The 22466-nt window shown below is 37.8% G+C and overlaps 3 protein-coding genes and 3 long non-coding RNA genes across 9 annotated transcripts in view; 3 read left to right on the top strand and 3 right to left on the bottom strand.

The window, feature by feature from the left end:
* LOC149501960 (uncharacterized) overlaps positions 1 to 22466 on the top strand; it is a 396223-nt gene that overhangs the window by 325813 nt on the left and 47944 nt on the right. The gene's annotated exons all lie outside the window — the stretch shown is intronic.
* mars (guanylate kinase-associated family member mars) lies at positions 16 to 6901 on the bottom strand. Of its 2 annotated transcripts, none has more exons than XM_089730798.1 (10): positions 6771 to 6901; positions 6540 to 6625; positions 5136 to 6120; positions 4873 to 5015; positions 4180 to 4338; positions 3458 to 3620; positions 2481 to 2686; positions 2001 to 2078; positions 1430 to 1597; positions 16 to 1108 (listed from the first exon to the last, which is right to left on the bottom strand). In XM_089730798.1, exons 1-10 carry the CDS (start codon positions 6772 to 6774, stop codon positions 863 to 865), a joined length of 2238 nt encoding a protein of 745 aa, XP_089586924.1. In that variant the 5' UTR covers positions 6775 to 6901; the 3' UTR covers positions 16 to 862. The 2 variants fall into 2 exon arrangements, with proteins under 2 accessions (XP_089586924.1, XP_089586925.1); XM_089730799.1 differs by having other exon boundaries at positions 1430 to 1594.
* On the top strand, positions 7271 to 10248 carry Aps (diphosphoinositol polyphosphate phosphohydrolase 1 Aps). The gene is made up of 3 exons (XM_089730825.1): positions 7271 to 8024; positions 8104 to 8259; positions 9454 to 10248. Exons 1-3 carry the CDS (start codon positions 7926 to 7928, stop codon positions 9682 to 9684), a joined length of 486 nt encoding a protein of 161 aa, XP_089586951.1. The 5' UTR covers positions 7271 to 7925; the 3' UTR covers positions 9685 to 10248.
* On the bottom strand, positions 9319 to 20733 carry Cc2d2a (Coiled-coil and C2 domain containing 2A). 3 transcript variants are annotated; one of them, XM_089730823.1, is made up of 11 exons: positions 20121 to 20733; positions 17753 to 19579; positions 17480 to 17667; positions 16307 to 16427; positions 15779 to 15947; positions 14722 to 15321; positions 13749 to 14063; positions 13412 to 13489; positions 12713 to 12873; positions 11192 to 11309; positions 9319 to 10495 (listed from the first exon to the last, which is right to left on the bottom strand). In XM_089730823.1, the coding sequence occupies exons 1-11, from the start codon at positions 20510 to 20512 to the stop codon at positions 10310 to 10312; spliced, it is 4155 nt and encodes a 1384-aa protein (XP_089586949.1). In that variant the 5' UTR covers positions 20513 to 20733; the 3' UTR covers positions 9319 to 10309. The 3 variants fall into 3 exon arrangements, 1 of the variants encoding a protein (XP_089586949.1); XR_016323746.1 differs by lacking the exon at positions 9319 to 10495 and adding an exon at positions 12017 to 12119; XR_016323747.1 differs by lacking the exons at positions 9319 to 10495; positions 11192 to 11309; positions 12713 to 12873; positions 13412 to 13489 and having other exon boundaries at positions 13927 to 14063; positions 14538 to 15321.
* Positions 20728 to 21498, top strand: LOC149501970 (uncharacterized). The gene is made up of 2 exons (XR_016323748.1): positions 20728 to 21019; positions 21349 to 21498. It is a non-coding gene; the product is annotated as an uncharacterized LOC149501970 (long non-coding RNA).
* Positions 21497 to 22440, bottom strand: LOC149501969 (uncharacterized). The gene is made up of 2 exons (XR_016323749.1): positions 22186 to 22440; positions 21497 to 22004 (listed from the first exon to the last, which is right to left on the bottom strand). It is a non-coding gene; the product is annotated as an uncharacterized LOC149501969 (long non-coding RNA).

Genomic DNA, 22466 nt, shown 5'->3' with positions numbered 1-22466 from the left:
AAAGGAAACCAAAGATGTAAATTATCATTTTATTTAAAATTAAAATAAGTCTCATACACACGATTTACCACACATTTCGAGGATTAACATTTTCAAAATACAACTAGTTATTACCAATATGCCATTATTCGAAAATAAAAAGGTATATTTGTGTAAACAACACAAGCCCGAACCAACGTTCACTTTTATTTATACAGTAAAAGCTCTTTATTCGCGCGTCCCTCATTAGTTTTCATTATTCGCGAATTACAAAAATGTGACCGAATTCCTGTTTTCGCGGCTAAATATTTTTTTATTCCCGGATCTAATCGGTACATCGGTACACATTGATAAAGAGGATTCGGTAGGTATCCAACCGAATGTCCTTTGTAGGCGTCATGAAAACGACTAAAAGTAAATTAGACCTTATTACAAGCTAACCTAAAGTATGTATGTTTTGTAAACCGCCTTCGCGTTTTTGAGAGTAAACAAACCAAATAAATCAAGCTTATTGCTCAGTGCATAAAGTATATTTTTAAATGGGGCCACATGTGACGTTCCATCCTTTGTTAAGAGCCGTATTACCATTCCATATTAACGGTTTCTGTATTCGCGGCATATTTACGAAACATAATAATATACCGCGAATAAAGAGCTTTTACTGTAACTTTTACTGTACTTTTTAAATAAAAGTAAACACAAAAGTATTCAATAGTCTTGGCGAGGACGTTCTCTTCCGATCGCATCTGTTTTACTAAAACATAAATATTTTCTAAACATTACAATATAAGGTATTATAATAAGACACATAATTTCAATAGTCTACATAGCTCAGTACACAATTGTTACGATTAGGAAATGTAAGCACAAGGTTGTTGTTGCATCACGCGGCGACGGTGACTCCGCTCTTCCTCCTTCTAGAAGACCGCACGGGAGTCTCTTTTGCGCTCGTGTTCTGTTCTACTTCTGTCAGCGCCTTCTTCTTGGACGAGTTCGTGGCGGCGTCGGAGCCCCGGCCCCCCTGCAGGCTCTTCCGGCGGCTGCGCGTCATGACGGGGCTTCGCTCTTCTGTAGCGTCTTGTCGGATCAATTTTGATTTTCTTCTAGAATTTTCTTTGTTCTCATTTTCCTTTTGGAATGTAATAATTAATGTAGCATTACAAAGCCAACACTATTGCTACTTAGGAAACTATTGATTTAAATATAAGATAGTCAGTCATGCAACGTTCGGAAACTACAGAAGGCGTACAGCAGATTAGAGAAACCTCCACGATTTATCCCGAGCGCCTAGTGTCCTTCTTCAAACGAGGCTTATAGAGAGTACTTAACGGTAGGCAGCGGCTCGGCTCTCTCCTGGCATTGCTGAAGTCTACGGGCAACGGTAACCACTCACCATCAGATGGGCCATATGCTCGTCTGCCTACCAGGGCAATAAGTAAAAAAAAAGTACCTGGTGCAAATCGGGACTGTCTGTGTCCGAGGGGCAGTCCGGCTCTAGATCGGAGCGGTCGAACAGTACAACTTTGATGGATTTCTTGCTCGATCTTTCAGCTTGAGCCGACTTGAGGATGCTGCGGGCCGGCGTCGCGGATACGTTCACTGGGTTCAGCGGCGTCTGCTGTCATTACATACGTAATATTATTGCATAAATCAGTAACAGAGCGTCCCTAATGATAGATAGAGCGTCTTCTCGCATTAGAACTGTATAATTTCAAAACTTACTAATTTCACAGGAGAGTGTTTTAAAGGTTTAACATGTGATATTTTTATTATTAATCCATCTTTGCAACTTTAATTTTTTTACCAGTTACATTATCTGTATTATAAAATAAGATAAAATTATGTATTAATTTGCTTAATAGTAGTCAAAACTTTTGACAGTATTTATGAGAAAAATACTGGTAATACCACTGAAGTATATAGATGATACCAAATGTATAACACGCATATTAACTCAATTTCGAATATTTTTGGAAATTGTACACTTTTAATGCGAAAAGGCGATATATATATAGATATACCGGTAAGGGCGCGACTCCATCGCACTCGATGTTCTTGGCGAGTCCCGCGGCACGCAGCATGGCGAACGACGCGGCATTCTGACGACATTAGATCAACAGTTACTGTACGGAATCGCCACCTCCCCTGGCTACTCTCAGAGCCTCAGGTTTTAAATGCATCCATTTATTTTATATATAATGATTATGTAGAGTATTATTGCCAGTACATACACAAACTTGAATATAATACGTATTTTCTAGACTATTTTTTTGTTTTGTTTTGCTTTTTTCGGACAACATTTACACTTATTGCCAATTTCTGACACGTGCAGGGCGTTGTGAGCGGCCCAACAGTGGACCGTCACACAAGCGGCAGAAATTTCTCAAAAAATCTGACACATGTAAGTTTCAAGAAAACATTTTAAGCATGACAAGCGTGATCGACATCTCGCTGCAGCGGCGTGCGCTGGCCTCGTGCCATGTCTGAACTACACCACATACTTTAGCGGCAGAAACGGAAGCCTTCTTGGCTTCGCTGGACAGCACGGCCTTCAGCAAGGTGCAGCTGGTGGACGGCGTGGAGACCCGCGGGGAGCGGACCGGTGACTGCACGCAGAAGAAACCCGCTTCGAATGTCTTGCTGACCCCCAGCTCCGGCGGCTTCGGAGCCTCATAGCACTCTTGTTCCTTTTTAGCTTTTCTTGCCGCTGTAAATAACAAATGATTGCATGTTGTTTAAAGCAATATGTGATTCAGTGTGGCGGTAGCCATCATACAGCGCAAGACGTTTGACAGATGCCTGAATCTCACTTACGACATTCTTAACATAAGCTTGCATATATACAAGTTCCGAACAACAACATTCGGACCGTCGGTCTACCGAGCAATATCACTCGCTTGGTCGAAGATCTTCCCTTTGTCGTATACCTACCTACAATCAGTGCTATTTAACTGCTATAATACACTCCAATTGAAATGATATTTCTATTTGTTGGTTTGTAAAATAATTTAATAATAATTTCGAATGTAAAATTTAGCAGCACTCAAGTGTCAAGGCACATTAGTTGAGGAGCACTAGACACTTAGACAGTCTGATATGTAACTTGAACTTGTTACTGAGGAATGTCAGAAGAAAGTGAGAGGGAAATAGACTGCATTACTATGAACAAGCGAGAGAAAAATCAGTAGTACCACTGCTGTGTCGTAATATCCAAGTTATCAAGTAAGATACTTACTTATATACCTGCTAATTGTTTTATGCCGCCTCATGAGGCATATAGTATGTGACTCTAAATACTGTGCCTGTTCTGGGTTTGGGACCCTGTCAGATTCAATACTTTTGTGTAAACATTGTTGTAATTATTGGAGGTTTGGTCGTTATTATCACATAGCTTTCCAGCATCCATAAGACAGGAGAAAATTCTAACAGCAGGATGTATTTCGCCTTAAATACCACTAGTAAATTATGACTTCCATACCGGCAATCATATCCCTCAATCTACTGGTTCCACCCATAAGCTTTGAAGTCTTCTTTACATTATTCTTAGTAATTTTCTTCTTAACTTCAACAGGTTTGTCGTCAATCCACCCTCTTAGTCGAAGTTCTTCAAGCTTCTTGAAACGCATATCGACATTTTCAACCTGAAAATATAAGAGGACGACTAAACATTAGAGCAGTCAATCTAGAAGTAGTGCACAATGACAATGTAAGAATCTAAAATATCAAAGAAATTATACTGGATGTCCAATGTATATATATGTGGCAGCAAAAGCAGAAGAAGCAAAGAATGAAAAACCAAGGCAGCCTTCTTTGGTACAATTAGTAATAAAATATTTTTTTAATATTGGTGGTCAGCATAATGCAACATCCTTTGTAAATAACATTTTACTCTTATTACTGTGCCTATCTGTACCTCACTTCTATAAGACACAAATGTGTGACTGTGTTATGTGCTAGTTATAGCCACCAATTTTTTTTAAGCAGTCTACATATATTTTAGTACTATACAATAGTGGTAGTATTGTAATGCTGTAAAATTTTATAATTAAAAATGTAAAGTATTGGAAAATAATTTAATGACAATAATGAATGTGAATTTAAACTGTAAAATGAGTTTTATTTTACTACATGTTTAATGGCATTTAACGAATAACTCTCCCCGGTGCGGCATGTCTCCTGCTAGGGTCTGTCAGTATGTACCTGCATGAACACCATGTCCCAGAAACCGTGCAGGTCGGCGGGCGTGACGAGCGCGGCGCCGGGCTCCGGACGGCCGCAGCGCTCCACCAGGGTTGAGAACTGCATCAGCTTCTGGGACATCAGCAGCCGAGCCTGGCCCACAGCAGATAAGACTCCCTCCTACAATTTCACATGATGGTTTTGTATTCAATTTTTGAAATTTCTTGTTTGAAAGGTCCTTGCCATCCAAACGCAAAACAGTTAGAGGTCTCTCTGCAGAAATAAGTATAGCAGTGATAGTAGTCCCTATGAGCCTACTAGACAACAACTACAAATTTAAGTAAGTAAGAAGTAGTGGTAACAACTACTGTAAAAGTAAAATTAGACCAAAACTTATTTATTTATTACTTAAATAAGTGGACATGTTCATGGCCCACCTGGTGTCAAGTGGTTACCAGAGCCTATAGACATCAACAATGCAAATACCACCACCACTTTGAGACATGATGATGATGATGATGATGATGATGATGATGATGAAATTCAACTTTACTGCAGCAACTTTAGTGCAATAGTGATGGAGAAGGTCCACGCTCGTGTGGGCTCACAAGATGCTCTACCAACAATAATGTCTTCTTTTTTTTCTTCACATGCAGGAAGAGGTTCAAGGAGGCCCGAGATATATTTAATTATATTATGTGTAAATCACAACACCTGTATAGCATCAGGCAGAGGCGTCTGCTCAGAGATCTTCTCCCAGGTATCACATAATTCTGTCATGCGCTTCACTTCTGAAGCCAATTGCTTTCTAAAATGGTCCACGTTTTCAATGTCACATGTATCCTCATCAAGGAGACCTACGATATAGTAATAATATAGTATGTTATTTTTTTCCTGCTATTTATGCACTAGGTATGTTTTAAATAAATATTAGGAAGATAATTAAGCACTTTAAGACTGTAAGAGTGAAAACTCACCTTCTTCTAATTTCTTTTTCATTTCTTTCCGAGCATTAGCCTTCCCCCTCGACATTGTCACACATGGACTAATCTTTTTAGCCTCATCAGCTATCTGTTCAGGGGTCATCAACAAGTCACTAGTAGGGGACTTAGGAGATCGCAACTTTTCTTCTGACCTTGACTCACTCTTAGGTATATTATTCTTTGGTGTCCAATTTTGGACAACACCAATTGACTTGCGAGGAGTTTTATGGTATAATTGAGGAGAGTTCTGTGCTGGTAAAGATTTCCTTGATGAGTTCAATATTGGAGAGTGATTGATGTTTTCCTCTACTTCACTACTAGAAGATGTATAGATTATTTTCTTTGGAGAATTCTGCCTTTGGGTTGGCTTGGTAGCCTTTCCTTTAGTCATTTTAGCCTCTGTATTCTTGCTACATATCAAATTTGTCTCAACTTGTTTTTTAAGCTTACTAACTTTTACATTATCATTTACTTTGGTCATCAAGTTTTTAGGTATTACTGGATCAAATACAAAAATGGAATTGATATTTTTGGTGACTTTAGGTTTATTTTGAGTCAAATTTGGAAGTTTAACCAAATTCTGTGGAGGTTTGAATACAGCATTTTTTGGTGCAAATGACTGTGAAGCACACTTTCCACTATCAATCTTCTGACTTGCTCTGTTCTTGGCTGACTGTGATCGTGTGACCCTGCCGGATGTACTTGGCATTGGTTTTGGGGGTGGTGGTACTAATTTGGATGGCGCATGTGGAACTCCAGTTAAGAATGGTTTCTTCTTCAACGCTGCAGCCTCCTTCTTTCGCTTCTCCTTCTCTTCCTTCCATTTCTCTAATTGTTGCCTTCTCTTTTCTACTTTGAGTTGAGCTTTTGTGAGCTGTACAACAGGACTTTCACATTTTTCCAACTTTCTAATGCTATCGAAAATGCTAAGACGATTGCTTTTACGTTCTCTGATATTGTTTTGCAATCGCCTCTGAACCTGCAAGTAAATATTTTTTATTAATCATTTCAATACTTAGCAGAAACTCTAAAATCTAATCAATGCTCTGAAATCTAATAAAAGAGAAAAAAAATTATAATTTTTTATTACATAGATGGTACACATGCTGTTGAGTGATTTCCAGAACCCATAGACATCAACAACATAAATGCCACCACCCATCTTGAGACATGAGTTCTAGGTATCAATTACACTGTTCAATAGCTGGGTGTGGGTCAAAACATATTACTGCTTCATAAAATAAATAGGTGGAGTGGTAATATTTACATGTGAGCGGTCACAAGACACCCTACCACCAGTATAAAGCTTAATCTAATTTAAAATTTGACTTGACCGAAGCACACATTAAAATTAATAGAATCAATAAAATTAATAAAAAATTAAATATTATTTAGTACCCCAGCAGCAACACTAACGAACTGCATCGGTTTTCGTTTGTGCTTCTTCTCGTGTTTCTTTAATAGTGCCAGGAAGTCGAAACTCTCTGAAACATTTTTATCTAAATTCACTTCGCGTCTATGTTAAAAGTTAAAATTTTGCGTAATTACAGTTTTTAACATGAAAATTTACAATATGTTTATTCGTAATATTAATTCACCTTACTATTCAGTTATAATCAATTTTCTTACCCATTTAAACCTGAAAAAACCCAAAGAAGAACGTAAATGTTTTAAAACAACAGAACTGAATTTTAAATAAATAACTGTCCTGTTGTGTCTTTTTTTTATGTCATCTGTGTCCATAGATTTTATGATGGTTTGGTCATTTAGAAACGCAAAAGGAATCAATGCTAAAAAAATAAAAATGATAATGTAAATTCTTAAAATTTTATCTAATCCATATAAAATTCATATATCTAACGACGAGTGGTTGATGTGATAACCATTTGGAAATATATTTAATTTTAAATCAATTTTTTCTTTGTTACATTTTTGATTCGTTCATTTTAATTTTTTTTGGCTATTTTAGGCAATTTAAAGATATTTTGTCGGTACTTTTGGATTTGCAGGATCAAATAGAACGCAAATTATAAACTCGTCATCCGAACCCGATCCGGCAAATTTGCGACGTATGCCATAAGGTGTGAAATACCCTTTTTAAATTATAAATAAATAATTGCCCCCTCACAAAACTACACGAGAAATTCAAGGACCTCTTAATTTTTAACGTTTGAGTAATTTCAAAAACTTGCAATGTGCACTCGGACAACGTTAAAATAAGTAATAAGTATATAGATGCATAATTTTTTTAAATTTTCATCATCACGAGAATCTACAGAGCAATTTACAATTATTTCATACACAAATATTGAAAATTAGTAGATTGAACTAAAACGAAGTAAATAATGTGTTAATTTTGTTTATCGTAAATATTATATTTTTAAGGGCTTTACAGGCAACAAAACTACAACATGAAATCCAATTTCCGGCTGTCAGCTGATGAGTTCACTTCACACCGCTTTCCAATAGTTACCTTATTTTCGATTTTCGCGAAGAAAGAAAACGTCAGGCCATTCAACATGGGCTTGAAATATGCGATCAAAAGCTAGTTATAGCTAAAACATTGCTCTAATTGTAGTTTTATTGTTATTATAGTTTGATTTCTTATGTACGTTGTGTAACTTTATAGTCGAAAATGGATACGTTCTACAGAGGATACATCGGATATGGCGTTTGTTGATCATTAAAAAATTTTGTTCGTTTCATAGTTTTTCTTTTTAATTAATGTCTGTATTAATTTTGTGATCGTTCGTTTCGTTCGTGTTTACGTGTTTGCAAACAAAAATGGTAAAGGAGAAGCCTAATTCGATAAGGATATATGACGACGAGGGTTTTAGGCGACGGGCGGCATGTATTTGCGTGCGTTCAGATGCCGAAACAGAGGTTAGTCACGATTCTGTTCATTCTAAAAAGAGTTTCACTCCTCTGTAAGTGGTAATATTTAGCGCTGTGTTGTGTGTAGGTCCTGCTGGTGACGTCTTCGAGACGGCCCGACAACTGGATTGTGCCGGGTGGGGGAGTAGAGCCGGAAGAGGAGCCTTCTGTCACTGCGATGCGGGAGGTACTTGAGGAAGCCGGAGTGATCGGGAAACTAGGACGATGTCTTGGAGTATTCGAGGTTAGTTTGACTCGTAAATAAAACAATATGAATTAGTTTAGGAAACCTAAAAATTCGGTTCAATGAATCATCTGGTCGTAAAGATTCAACTTATTACTTGATTAACTTAGATCATAATACTAAAAATGATATCATTGAAACTTTTTAACAAAATTTACCTTCCTTTACAATTTAAATATCCAATTTATTTATTTTTCTGTTTAATTTCTTGACAAAGTGGCCTCATCGATGATCGTAAACAGTCAATATTTTACTAAAATTATGTTATTGGTAACTTTGTAGAATAATGATGTGCTTACCATGTAATAACTAAAGCAAGCGGGAAATTTTTGAAATAGTAAATAGGAACAACATTTAAATTTATAAAAGATTTTTTCTTTTTTTTTTGTGCAATTATGAGTGAATGAACTTATGGCCTAACACCTGGTAGGTACAGAAAATCCTTACGAAGTCTAATAAGACTTTACCAAGTAAATGCCGTCAACCACTTTGAGACGTGAGGTAGATTACTCAAGTTCTATATCTATATAGCTTTTCTACTGATTTTTCATACATTATAACTTTAATCCACAATTAATTTCAATAATTGAACTAGTTGTACTTGGTCAAGTGATATTTTACTGGCCAGATTGCAAATAGCCTTTATATGTTTGGTAATAAACCAATGTAAAGGAATTATCTGTAGAAAAAAATGAAAGTCCCAAAAACAGAGATAGGTGTCGATGATAATGAAATAGTGATGTAAGATTGATATCATATGCTAAGACTATGTAGTGATATCCCAAATATCCCCTTAGCAAAAGAATTGTTACCTGTTTTTTTTTTCAGTCACACCACAAGCTTTGTGCTTAAAATAGAAATAAAATTTAAATGTTCGCGGATTATTCTCATACCTCTTGTAGATTTTTAATTAATTTACCTGTTGCTGGTTTACCATGGAAACAGTTCAATCGTTCTAGATCTATTTTTATTCCCTATTACAAAATACGTTTATTTGCAGTAGGCAATGAAACTGATACGTCTTAAGATTTAATTTTTTTTTAATAAAAAACCTAATTCGAACAGTATGTTTATTATACAGAGATACAAAATTAATAAAATTTGATATAATACTGAAATAACAAAATTATCTTGAATTATATGAATATTTTTTTTTGTTCTTGTTTTGCTGATGTAAAATAATTGATTTTCCAGAACCGAGAACACAAACACCGAACAGAGGTTTATGTTATGACTGTGACCCAAGAACTACCCGAGTGGGAGGATTCAAGACTCATGGGACGTAAGAGGCAATGGTTCTCCATTGATGATGCCCTGGCTCAGCTCGCCCTTCACAAGCCAATCCAGCGTCACTACCTTCAACAACTGCGTCGTTCCAAACAGAACAAGCAAGATGACCAGACTACGTACAACCTTCCCAGTTAGTGATTTCAAAAGGTTGGAGGAGATTCACCTCCCCGTCTGCTAACATGGACATATTGCACTCTCGACTCCCGCGCTTAGGATAAGATAGCCCGGACTGAATCGCTAAGCGCTTGATGCGCTAGCAATTTGCGCTTAAAACTCTCGAAAAGCGTTATTGGGCTTCACGAACATAACGGCGATCGCTAAACACGTAACTCTAACAACTACCCTCCTTATTTTTATTTTATTTTTACGTATATTTTTATACTATGATGGAATAAATAATTAATTTAATTTTTGTTAGCATTAAAACGAAAAGACATACGCTCTATTATTTTTTCAATTGATTCGTTTCGGTGTTGTTCACGATTTGAAAATTATTGATCGATTTTGTAAAAAATATATTTGATAATGCTCATTTTTTACTTTGAACGATAATGGTCAACCCTCATGTTATGCTTGGACTTCAAGCAAAGAGTTTATACTTAAAAATAATTCTCTCCAATTAAATTCATATAAAGACTATTTTTGTATTAGCTTTGCAATTATTTAAACAATAAATTAAAATAAATAGGAAGATTCGAATTTCGATTTTTTATTTTTCTATTAATTGAAAGACATAGACACAGAGAAACATTCAATTTCCTTAAATTTTTGTAATGCTAACGAAATATACCCAAACACTTAGAATGTTATTGGGATAGCCGTATACTTCAACTGCTAAAGCAAATTCCACATGAGGGTCGTCATTGGCGTGCAGTTCTGTGGCTTTGATTCTCGATGTCACAGATTTGACACTCAGGAATGGCATGTTCAGAGGAAAACCAAAAACCTGAGAATAAACGGATCATCAATAGAAAAAATGTAGTATACGTGAAATTTTAACTGAGAAACTAATATACCATATGCTGCAGATTTTGTGATGCTCTTTAAATTATCAAAACCGTCAATGAATTTTGAAGATATTTATATATTTCTTTTCTAGTATGTACACTAAGCTGGTCCACTGGCCTCTGAAGCCCCAAATGCATTAGAATACCTACTGTCTTGTTTACAAACCGTATATACAATCACTTCGCCACGTTAACATGTATTTCAGTATATTATATATGATTTTGTGTATATAATATTACTGGTGGTAGGACCTATTGCGAGTCCGCGCGGGTAGGTACCACCGCTCTGCCTATTTCTGCCGTGAAGCAGTAATGCGTTTCGGTTTGAAGGGTGGGGCAGCCGTTGTAACTATACTTGAGACCTTAGAACTTATATCTCAAGGTGGGTGGCGCATTTACGTCGTAGATGTCTATGGGCTCCAGTAACCACTTAACACCAGGTGGACTGTGAGCTCGTCCACCCATGTAGCAATAAAAAAAAATACATCAGTTGGTGATTCCTATAGTGTGGGGCTAGTTGGTTGGGTGTGGTTATTCATTTGTATAAGGAAACCAACCCGTGAGAGTTCATAACGAAATAAACTCTAAAATTTACCGGATTACCCTAAATTTGAAGTAAAATAAACCAAACCAACCTTGTAAGTGAGCATGAATTGTCTGAGCTTTTGACTCGGGCCCGGCTTGTCGTCAGTGGGATTGAGCGCCCAATACTCCATATGAGGCAACACGTCGCGGAGAATACTGCTACAGTACCTTTCGAATTGACATTGAGTCTCAGGTGGACCAATATAATAATATATTGCAAGTCACGTGGTCCAAGAGCTGGCGACGCATGTCAAGATATGTTTTAAGAAAATAAAAAACGAAGTGTGTTATATGAAGAAAAAAAATTGGTAGCTCGGACTCAGAATATGTACCTTTCAGTCGCGTAGTTATGAAAACAACCGAACCCCGCGGTAGGGTTTTATCGAAAAAAAAGTTAAGCTCGTTGATTTTTCTCGAGTTAAGGTGTGATTCCGAACTCAGAAACAAGCAGCAGTGCTGTTACCGCAGTGCTGCTACTAAGGTGCTGCCCAGCAGTGCCGCGTCTGCCGCCGCAGCAAGAGTACCTACATGAATGTGTTGGTCTGTCGCGGCGGTAGGGCGACACTGACGCGCAGCAGTGATGCCGCTACATTGCTGAACAGATCGGAATGTAATCTCATTTATGCTTATAGAGATTGTATGGGGACCAGTAGTGCCGCGACAACACTGCTGCGTGCAGCGTAGTTCGGAATCATACCTTTAAAGAGTTGCTCGTGTGTCAGCCATATTGCGTTAGTTAATTTACGACAGTACATATATCAATATTCCAGACCGCGTGGAAGGTTGCATATAACAACTGCTCTGACAAGAGTGATACGACAAAGAAGATCAATATTCTATTACACATTGAACGCGCGACACGTAGAACTACATACTGTCAGTTGTCATGACTCATGTGTGTGCAGCGGCTCCCAACCGGTGTGTCGCTAATTTACAAATACGATATTTTTATTTAAGGTGACCCGGAGGAATTTGCCACTGGAATAAATAATATTGGTAAATATATAACTATTTACTAGATGTTTACTGTACAATTACATTTCATCCATTAATGACGTATAGTTTAATAAAAATAACTTCAATTTAATTAACAAAAAAATGTACATGTAATTTAGTAAAGGTGTAGCGAATTTTTAGAGTATGTTAGTGCGTAGTGGAAAAAAGTTGAGTCGCTGGACTAGTGCGTCTTATGTTTTTTATGATTCGGCGAACAAGAGCTCAGTCAGGAGGGGTGGGATTAGCTAACAGCTGCCCAAGCGCTTCTGAAGGTGATTTAACAACTCAAGAGCAGCTGCTTCGCGAATGAATATTCTACCGGATCGGAATCGCGACCCGCTGAGAATATCCGACGAGAAACTCGGCGGGCTGATGCATGGATTAGCTTGCACGTTGAGTTCTTTCCACTTGCTACGATCATCGGTCTGATGAAGGGCCTTAGGCGTTTTGAGGGCCGGACGCCTGGTCCGACCAACGTCTACATCTGTCATCATATAAGGTGCGCAACTTGTTCACTAGCCAGTACACCTTGACATTGCCAGTACAGACAGTCGAGCCTGGCGGGCCGCACTTACCGGTTCCAGATGGTCTTGGAATGCGATCTCCACTTTTGCACCTTTGCTTTGATTTTCGTTTCCAAAATATTAGTGATGTTGTCGACGTCGGGCGGCACTGTGTACAAGCACGAGTCGTTCCCTCTGGGTGAGGTTATTGGAAATGTGTTTTTGTCAAAAACCTACAAATTTTATAATAAATGCAAAGTATAAACAAAAGTTTTCCCTTCATACGGGATTAATTTATTAAGTTCGGTGATTTGATGCATCGTTTCTTTTTCTTTTTTTCCCTTCCTATTTGGTGTTAGGCTATTCCAGCTACGCCCCGACGGGTAGATGAGCTCACGGGCTCAACCTGAGTGAATTAGTTAACACTAGTTCTAGCAAGAGCAGTGCCTCGCAGAATCTATCACCGGATCGAAATCGCGACCTATTGAGAAGATCCGGTGATAAATTCAGTGAGCGGTATCTATGGGCTATATCTATACCGAATGTTTTTATCAATTATCCAAAAGTTTCTGTAGGTAACTCTGTAGTGAGTGAGCCAACAGAGCGCCCCGTCCCCCGGAGAACGGAAGGGTTAGTACAAATTGACGCCCTCTAATCAAACTTTGTGAAGCAACGACGTGGAACAAAAAATATTTGGTTTAAAATAATTGTTTCGGTCCCATATCTTCACTGTATCATTCCTAGATAGTTAATAAAAAAGACAAAGCTCACCGGTCGCCAGTCGGACGATTTAAAAAAATCAAAGGACACGTTCTCACAGTCCTGAGACGACTGAACGTTGACCCATATCTGTCAACACAAAAAGGTTTGAAATATGATTACCAAAGAAACTGAATGAAATCGATTAAAAATATAAATAAGATTGGCTAAGAACACGGTACATTATGTGTCGAGCTTGAGATTCACCCAAGTTAAGAGAGGCCCTTGAGTATTTCGTTTTGAAAATCTCGAGGGCCAAAAAGCGCCCTTTTTCTTTTTTTTACGTCTAGTACATCCGGAGGTGGTCCGTGTTCACCCCCACTCTGACCCTCGCCCTGACGTAACTTACGTTGCAATCGTCAAAGACGTATTGGACGGTCTTCATGGGACAGGCGTCGTCTCTGACGTCCCAGGCGTGTCCACAGGCGGCGTCACACGCGTACAGAACGTATTCGTTCTTAACAAAAAATCCACTTTTCAAAACGTCGTCCCTCTGAACTATTCTGTTGGTCTTTGCGTCATATTGAATTAAAACGTAGCTGCTCGAGCCTCTCGGGAGTCCAAAGCCGATCGCGACCCAATATTTTATGTTTAAGTGAAGAAAATAACTGGCCAACAGGATGGAGTGGTCAAGTTGGGTGCCGTATAGCATCTTTAGCAGTTCCTGAAAATGCAATAACTAAACTAAAACCATAAATAAATAGAGTAACTAAATCCAGTAATGCAACATTTCTGTTAGTCAATAATACTGCAATATTTTAAAACAGTGTGTTAGTGGCGCACCCGTGAACGTGCTGGTATGTCCTGGTACTCGTTACGAGACCCCCAACGTGTCAATCTGGGTTGTTGAGCTCAAGACCACTTATTTCTTTATCTTTCAGCCCACAAACGTCCACCGCTGGATATAGGCCTCCCCCAAGCCTCGCCGTAACGTCCGGTCCTCCGCAGCCTGCATCCAGGGGCCTTTCAACAGGTCGACTGTCCGCCTTATGAGAGGTTTACCCACGTTACGTCTACCGGTGCACAGTCACCACTTAATTATGAACTTTTCGACCACAGCGCACATTTACTCTACGAGCAGTGTGCCCTGCCTACTGCCACTTTAACGTCGTAATCCTTTAAGCTATGACCCGGTTACCATAGTCTTCCTGCGAATATCTTCATTTCTGATTTGATCTTACAGGGAAACTCGGAGCATAGTCCTCTCCATTGTAGTTTAGGTGACCTTAAGCCTTCTGATGAAGCCCACTGTGAGCGACCACGTCTCAGTGCCATGTATCCAACATCACGTTTACCACTTCATAATAAGTAACATTATTTACCGGTCCCGTCAGTGTGATAGCATGCGCTTCTGTGACGTCATAACATGGAATGAGCGACACAAATCTCATACAAACACAGACTAATTTTGTGACATCATTCACATTTCTCCAACTGGCTGCCCCGCTATACATAGAACCCTCTTCAACTTCTACTTCCTTCTTTCTCCCGCTACTCCTAGAAGAGCTTTGGGATAGGCCTGAAGACTTAGAAACGGCTGATTCGCAATTCTTTGGATTTTTAGGGAAACAATCTAGATCTGGCAGAGGGATGCTTCGTAAAAACTGCGTGCTGCAAATGTTGACACCCATACTGTTAATTAGTGTCAGTGACAAGTGACGTGAAGGGAAATCGTTACTGTAGTCTGTAACGAATTGGTTCAAATATTTGATCAAACGATCGGTGTCTGTGTTGGGCGTTGGTTGATTGTAGACATGTGAACCGCCCAAATGAAACAGACTGCTCGTAATGTTCAAAGTGATGAACGAAACTTCCTTTTTCAATAGTTGACTCAATGTTGACATTAACGACACCTCTTTTGTTTCCAAAGGTTCGTATCCGAATACCACGGGTGGCGTTGTTATTCTGAATGTACCTCGCAGCTGCAAAACGGACATACAGCTTATTACTGAAGCTCAAGTACGTGCGCGCTTTCTAGGGCAAACGTTGTCACGACGGGAAAACACAAGAGATGTGTGACTCTTCGCTGTAACAATTGCTTTACATTGTTTTATTTAATTACTCTTGTGACCAAGTTTCAACCTGGAATTACACATTTATTTTTACATAGGTCCATCCACAACGCAAAGATATCCATAAACAAAATGGACCTCATCGCATCAGTGGTAACGGTGACATTTTCAATATAACGGACCATCGCCGGCATTCAACACCAGCCAATATGATCCATAAAGGCAAAATATTTACTGCTAAATATAGGCATAATTAGATTTTTAAAGTAAGGTATTTTGGTGGTATTGTGTAAGTAAATTAAAGAGAAAAATCACATGAAAATAATATAGCATTTTGTGTAGTAACTACCACCAATCAAGTACTCACCGAGCCCATGGCCAACACGGCGTATAGGGGCACTTCCAAAGTTCCAAGCCACCTGTCGTGTATTCTGTAACGAACCGTTTTACCCACGTCCCCGGCTGATAGAGTGTCCGGCACATACGTTTTGTACTGGTCATAAATGTTGACATGCACACACGAGAGCGGAGACAGTCTGGAACGTGATGAAGTCGTTACTGTTGCAGACCTCGGAAAAAATATTAATATGTAGTGTCATGCACACACTTTTGTATACCCACATTTTTATTGCTCTAGTAGGATGCATTTTAGGGCTCATCCGGTGTCAACTGGTTACCGGGGTATTTACATTACATCACAACGTAAATGTCACCAGTCACCGCGAGACGTGAGGTCGCGATGTCAGTTACATACCACGGAGTGCAGGGACTCAGACCGTGACGAGAGTTCACTAAGATGGTAGGACGTACGCGGACGAGTTCAAACTAGGTCCAACCTCACTACCAAGCAATGATTCACTTCTCGGTAAGCCCGTGAGCCAAGTAATGTGCTTACTTAGTGTTGATCTTCAGAGTCTGGTTCCATGTGGGGTGACAGCCGATGGCGGTCGCGGTTTGAGCACAGGCACCGTGGTACTCTACCCGCACAAAAGGCCTTAGTGGTCTGACTTTTAACCCTGAAAAGAAATATTCGCTGACAAAAGCAATTGGAAATAAGACCACTATTTCCTTTTAGGTTCAACAGAAATTGGAGTTAAAATTTTTAAATCTTGTAGAGAAATTTGTTGCTTCCAAATTGATGATCTCGTGAATTATTTTAATTAAGAGTACATTCGTATACTTTTTTTAAGAGGAAGGGATTGCTGGTAGTGCTGAGGTCGTTCTAGCTTCACCAAGATAGGCAGGCGACCACGGGCTCAGCCAAGAGGGGTGGGGTTTGCTAACAGCTGCTCGAACGCCTCCGAAAGAGACCTAACAACTCAAGAGCAGCTGCTTCGCGACTGTATCTACTATCGTATCGGAATCGCGACCCACTGATAAGATCCGGCGAGAAACTCAAACTGGTGTATGTGTTAAGCTTCACGGATACTAGGGTGATTTATATGCTCTAGGCTGTACTCTGATCGAATTAGCTATCTCATGTAATCGGGGAAGCAAACGAGTGATTCTCTGTGTTGGATATCGAAAATAAATTCCTAAAATTGAATTGTCAGCAATTCCCTTCACAATTTTTGCAGTATGTGATCGATAACTAAAAATATAGTAAAATAATTTCACAAATGTTGACGATTGACTTCCACGGTGAAGTAACACATCGAGTAATAAAAAAAAACTCGCAAAATTTTAATTTGCGTAATTAGGTACTTACTGCATGTATGTATGCATACCTAATGCATGCATCTCCCTCGCTCGATTGAATCCTAGAATACTAACTATAACTGCAATTTGATTTATGATAATATCGAGAAATAAATACTAATGTTTGACTAAGACGGTCTCTGTTCTCTTGGTGTAAAGTTGCTATCATTTATTACATTTGGAAGCAGGAGAATATACGGCCCACCTAATAGTGAGTGGTGGTGGTCGCTCATGAATGCCAGGGACAAACTCTAATGCTATGTACCGGAGGATCGAAGGTAAAAAAGAAAACGGAATCATCTCAAACGATAACTGAGACATTCTTGCTGCAAATTTACTCTCAACATCAAATTGTAAATTTCTGCCTTACCAGCAATCCTATCCTCGCACTCGTTTTCCTCCAACATTTCGGGGCACCTGTCCAACAAGTTGTGAGCCTTCACGACGGTCACCAATATGTCCTGCTCTCGGCCTATAGACTCTCTGAGGAGCTGTTGCGTTGACGCAGTCCCAGAAGGAGGCAAAGAAGTCCATTGAGAATTGATTGAGAAGAAACTTCTGCCAAAATGAAAGCAGCATATGGTAAACTAGTATAAAGCAGATGAATATCAATAAGTAAAAGCTCAAAGAGTGTGGTGTTCACCTCCAGCCTCCGTAGCTGTAATCCCTAACCACATCCCTGTAAGTCTTCTTGAGCAAGCGCTCGTTCAATTCGCGGAGCATATCACTGTTAAGTCGTTCGATATACTTGACTCCCGTGTACCGTTTTAGTTCTATAGGATCCATATCAGGCCGCTTGCTTCTAAAATACTCTACGCCTAAATCATTAGTGTCGGAATTATTTAGGCATTCCAACTGTTCTGTGGTTATCTGACTGGCGTGCAAGGGGACCGCCATATCGCGCAGGGAGCCAGCGCCCCTTCCGTTACGCAAACGCAATAGCTTAAGTCTTGTATATTCTGCAGCGTCGAGGTCTACTCCAAAGTTATTATTTAAAGGCACCCTCTCTTTGCACAATTGCTTTAGTGTCATTATCATAGCTTCGTCTTGACCAATATCCTGTTCGTATACTTTATTTATCAAATCAAGTAACAAACTTAAATTCGGTTCGTCTATTCCGTGTAGCAATCTTTGTATTGGCCTTCCTGTGGCCATTGAAGATTTTATCACATCAGCTTCATTGTCAACGTTTGGATCTTTCGACGTTATTCTCAAGCCGACCGTGCATGTACTAACAACTTCTCTGTCGAATAAATGACCGCTTTTCAACCTCACATCATGAACTTTGGTTATTTCTTTGATGCTGTTTCCGTTCCCTATGTATCTGCTATTAGGTTTGATATCACCATCATATTTAAATTTAATTCTTGTTGATTCAGTAGCATAAGCTTTTATTTCATTCAAATTTAGTTTAAAAACTGAAAATCGTTCGTCGTTCTCTAGCAATATTATTTTTAAAGCCTGATTATGTTTTAAAATTTGTATGGTGAAAGATTCCTTAAAATCTACTGAAAAACTTTTCGTGTGATATTGTTCCGACTCACAAACGTATATATCGTCAATGTAAATTTCGAAAATATAAACGAGTTCAGTCCCCACCTCAGGTTTTTTATCTACTGATTTCATTCCTTTGCCCACAATGCCATTATCTATCACTAGAGTACAATCAAACCTTTTCCCTTCAATTGCATCATTGACAAAACCCTCTACCTCTGCCTTAATTAAATCTTCATCAATTTCCAATTTTGGCTTCCGAATTTCCACGCCATCCCCTGTACTCTTTGCTGTTTTATACTGAAGATATTTACCTACGTAATCAAATTCAATCTTATCTAAATAATCTGAGTATTCCTGATTGAAAACTTCCATCCATTTTTCTTTTAATTCATTTTCATTTTTCTCATTCAATACTAAAATTACAGGTGTTTTAATACGTTTCAATTTCGCCCGTATTGATTCAATATCGATCCACAAAGTTATTAGTTTATCAAACATCTCTTTTTCTAATAATAAAGTCTCTTTGTATTGTTTTTTAAACTGAAAAAACTTTTCTGTATATTTTCTAAGTGTCGGCTCAAATCTTACATTCATCTGATTGTTAGAGCTAGCTGATAATAAGTCTTTTTTGAGATTATCTTTCGTGTCCCTACTAATTTTTATCTCTCTATCCAAATTATACAATTTCTTTTTAATTATTTCGTAGCTCTCAAAAAGTTCAGTTATTTTCGTACTTAAAAGATTTTCAAGTGAGAAAAGATAATGATTTTCAAATTTAAGGTTTTCTAAAGTTATGTTTAGAAAAGTTTCAGTTACAATATCTTCGTGACCAGTATAACTTGATAGTAGATCATTAAACACAACAGGATTAACATAATGAGCGAGTGGTTCAGTTTTCGGTGGTGTAACGGCGTTCTCCAAGATTTTCGGAAACATCGGAGTAAATTTTAGTACTTCCGCTTTCTGGCCCCGTCTGTAGGGATTTTCAAAAGCTATATAAATGTAAAGACAAAAGGAAACAACTTGTGGTACAGCCCTTAGATAATTTTATTAAGCTGTCCTTTTGTAATGCAGTTGAAGACAGTGTGTTTAGTGCTAGTTTTTTAAATACTCGACGGCGTAAAAGTGAACTTAAGTTTGGATGGAGTTGGAACGGCTACCTACGTTTGACGCTAGGGGCGCTGTTCCAACTGCATACAAATTTGATTTAACTTTTACGCTATCGAGAACGTTAAGAAACTTGCACTAAGCACACAGGTGAGTGAACTATCTAAGTAAGTTTAAATAAGTCTAAGTAAGTGTAAGTTTAAGAAAATAGTTACTGATGCCAAACTAATGCCCAGAATACAGCCAGCGTCCTCACAGCTCACACAATATTCCTTAAGGCTCATTTGAACTTGATAAATCACTCATCGAATTTCTCGGATAAGAATTTATTAGAAAAAATTATTAGAATAACAATTCTTAAATCACAAGACTGACAGTACTCCTAATGCTCAATGTGAAGTACTCACACGTGCTCTGCATCAACAGTAAATCGTCTTAAAAATCTCCTAAAAAGAGGAGAACTTTTCTTAATTACTCTATTTAGCTGCATTTCATCAAAACTCACTATCTTTATAGTATTTTCAGTAACAGGAACAGTTAAGGATGCCATCTCCGCATTCACAACATCTAATATTTGAGGCTTATCATTTTTCTTTTTAGATTTTTTCTTTTTTACACCTTTGATGCTAATTTTCACAGTTTCGGTAAAAAAATCATATTCGTTTATAGTTAATTCTTTTTTAGAACTTTGCACTATGTTTTGAGTATCAACGACTGCATTGACCTCATGGTACTCTTCAATCTCATCCTGGCTCTCATAACAGGTTCGAAATGACTGCAGTTCAACATTTTCAGTCATTTCCAGTAAATCAGTTTAATAATATTTTAAAAATTTAAACCTCGATTGCTTTGAGTATATTAAGTGTATAATCTATGGCTTTGAGTAAAAATTGTCTCAAAGACTTTAAAAACAACTCACTTATTTGTTTCGCCGCCTACTGTTACTCATGGTTGCCATGGTAACTAAAGTTTGATCCGTTTTTTTTGTACTAATGTAGTAATGACTTAGAACAAAATCGCTTCAATGGGGTTGGCAACTGTCAAAGTGGCGCTGGTGTGCATTGTTCCCATAACATTCAATATTTGTATTGGAATTTTTGATTAAAAATTATTTTAAGCACAATGACGCGTTGTTTTGTACCAATATGCTCAGAAATTGGAGTACATCAATTCCCGAAGGACAAGAAAATTAGAAGACTGTGGTTAAAGGCCATTTGACGCGAAAAAAGTACTCCCACAAAAAGTTCGAGGTTATGTCGTAAACACTTTGTGGAATCTGACTATGAAAACATTAGTAAATACACAGGTATGCTTCTTTCTATCAAATATTTATAATGCATGACTAGGTGTAGCACACATCTTTGTTCTCTTATTAAAAAAATCCAATAATAATTAGTTAGGCATACTATTAGTTGCTAACAAATTTTGCAAGTAGATTTATGCTGTAAGGAACCTTTTAACAAACACAAAATCAGACTGGAGGAAACACATTCCTCATGAGCTATTGTTCATTATCAGCTGTTACTATTGAAAGTTCTATCTAAATCGCTGCATCCATTGCAATAACAAATATTTTGAAACTATGGTCAGGTTTCCTTGTGATAGTATATTTAAATGTTATTCTTTGTGTTGTAGGTGTCAAACATTAACATAAATATCTGAAGAAAGGTGCTGTACCATCTATATTTTCATGGAATATGAAACCAGTTTCTGAAGAAACAAAAAGTAGAGAAGTTACTTATGTAATATTAGAGAAGGAATTGTCAATAAAAATAATTAAAAATATTCCTGATTTTTTATTTCGACAAGTGTGTATAGTTATAATACAGATGTTTTTCATACAATGCTTCTTTGAAAATATTTTCATAAAAGATATCTAATTTATTTAACATATTATTTATAAAATTATTGTCTTTTTCAACATAAATCACTGATGTCCTTGTAGGTGTAAATGACCAAGTTGCACTATGTTTTGCCTGAGCAGTATAACTGTCCTTGGATTTGATAATAATATGGGTAGTTTTTTTTTTGAGACAATATCCCGTTACATTGTTCTAAGTAAGGCACCGTTGTTATATTTATTTCATGTTTTCTGCTAGCGTATGGACATTTCACTTCAATTATAGCTTCTTCGCCCAACACGCCATCAGGAGATGCAGCAAGATATGGGCGCTCTTGGCTATTGAAAATGCCACATGGTTCCACTAGCAAATCATATATATTAGCATATTTTGCTAGAGCATTTTTTTCATTTTGTTTCAAAATTAAAATTTTGGTCATGTAGCTCTAATCTGAAAAAAGCAAAATAATACATTAGTTGGTAGGTAATGTGTGTAATATGAGCAATTCTTTTTGCACATGCTACAAGGAATAAAGTTCCTAAGGTACACAATTTAATATTATTATTATAATAGCTACCGGAAACAGTTTGAGAGAAGTTTTCTAAGTTAAAATAAAACATCAACATTGTACCTTTCGACAAAATCCACTTTTTTTCTTCGTAAAGATGCAACACGTTTTCTCAACTCCTCCTTTAATTCTTTAACTATCCAGTTGGAATACATGTTGTAAAACTGTTTAGCACTACTTAGAAAGTAATAAGAACCGTATCAAAGTCACAAAATGCCGAAATATCACGAACGCAAAACACACAAAATGGCGGCTCTCTGTGACAAGGGAACAAGCTACGCTGGCGACATCTGAGAAAAGCTTTAACCGGCCAACCCCATTGCTGTCTATCGTTTGTCTAGTAA

The sequence above is a fragment of the Bombyx mandarina genome, chromosome 11, assembly GCF_030267445.1.
Source record: "Bombyx mandarina strain Sakado chromosome 11, ASM3026744v2".
In the NCBI taxonomy this organism is placed as follows: Eukaryota; Metazoa; Arthropoda; class Insecta; order Lepidoptera; family Bombycidae; genus Bombyx; species Bombyx mandarina.
This window is presented reverse-complemented; position numbering and strand designations above follow the sequence as displayed.

Excerpts from the sequence above, each read along its gene's own strand:
- Cc2d2a (XM_089730823.1), bottom strand. The coding sequence starts at position 20,512 with ATGACTGAAAATGTTGAACTGCAGTCATTTCGAACCTGTTATGAGAGC. Across the intron at positions 15,948-16,306 it reads ACTCTGAAGATCAACACTAA|ACTGTCTCCGCTCTCGTGTG; the intron begins GTAAGCACATTA and ends ATCACGTTCCAG. Across the intron at positions 12,874-13,411 it reads AATCGTCCGACTGGCGACCG|GTTTTTGACAAAAACACATT; the intron begins GTGAGCTTTGTC and ends TAAAATTTGTAG.
- mars (XM_089730798.1), bottom strand. Across the intron at positions 2,687-3,457 it reads ATTGAGGGATATGATTGCCG|CGGCAAGAAAAGCTAAAAAG; the intron begins GTATGGAAGTCA and ends TGTTATTTACAG. Across the intron at positions 2,079-2,480 it reads CTTCCGTTTCTGCCGCTAAA|AATGCCGCGTCGTTCGCCAT; the intron begins GTATGTGGTGTA and ends TAATGTCGTCAG.
- Aps (XM_089730825.1), top strand. The coding sequence starts at position 7,926 with ATGGTAAAGGAGAAGCCTAATTCGATAAGGATATATGACGACGAGGGT. Across the intron at positions 8,025-8,103 it reads GTTCAGATGCCGAAACAGAG|GTCCTGCTGGTGACGTCTTC; the intron begins GTTAGTCACGAT and ends TGTTGTGTGTAG. Across the intron at positions 8,260-9,453 it reads GATGTCTTGGAGTATTCGAG|AACCGAGAACACAAACACCG; the intron begins GTTAGTTTGACT and ends TTGATTTTCCAG.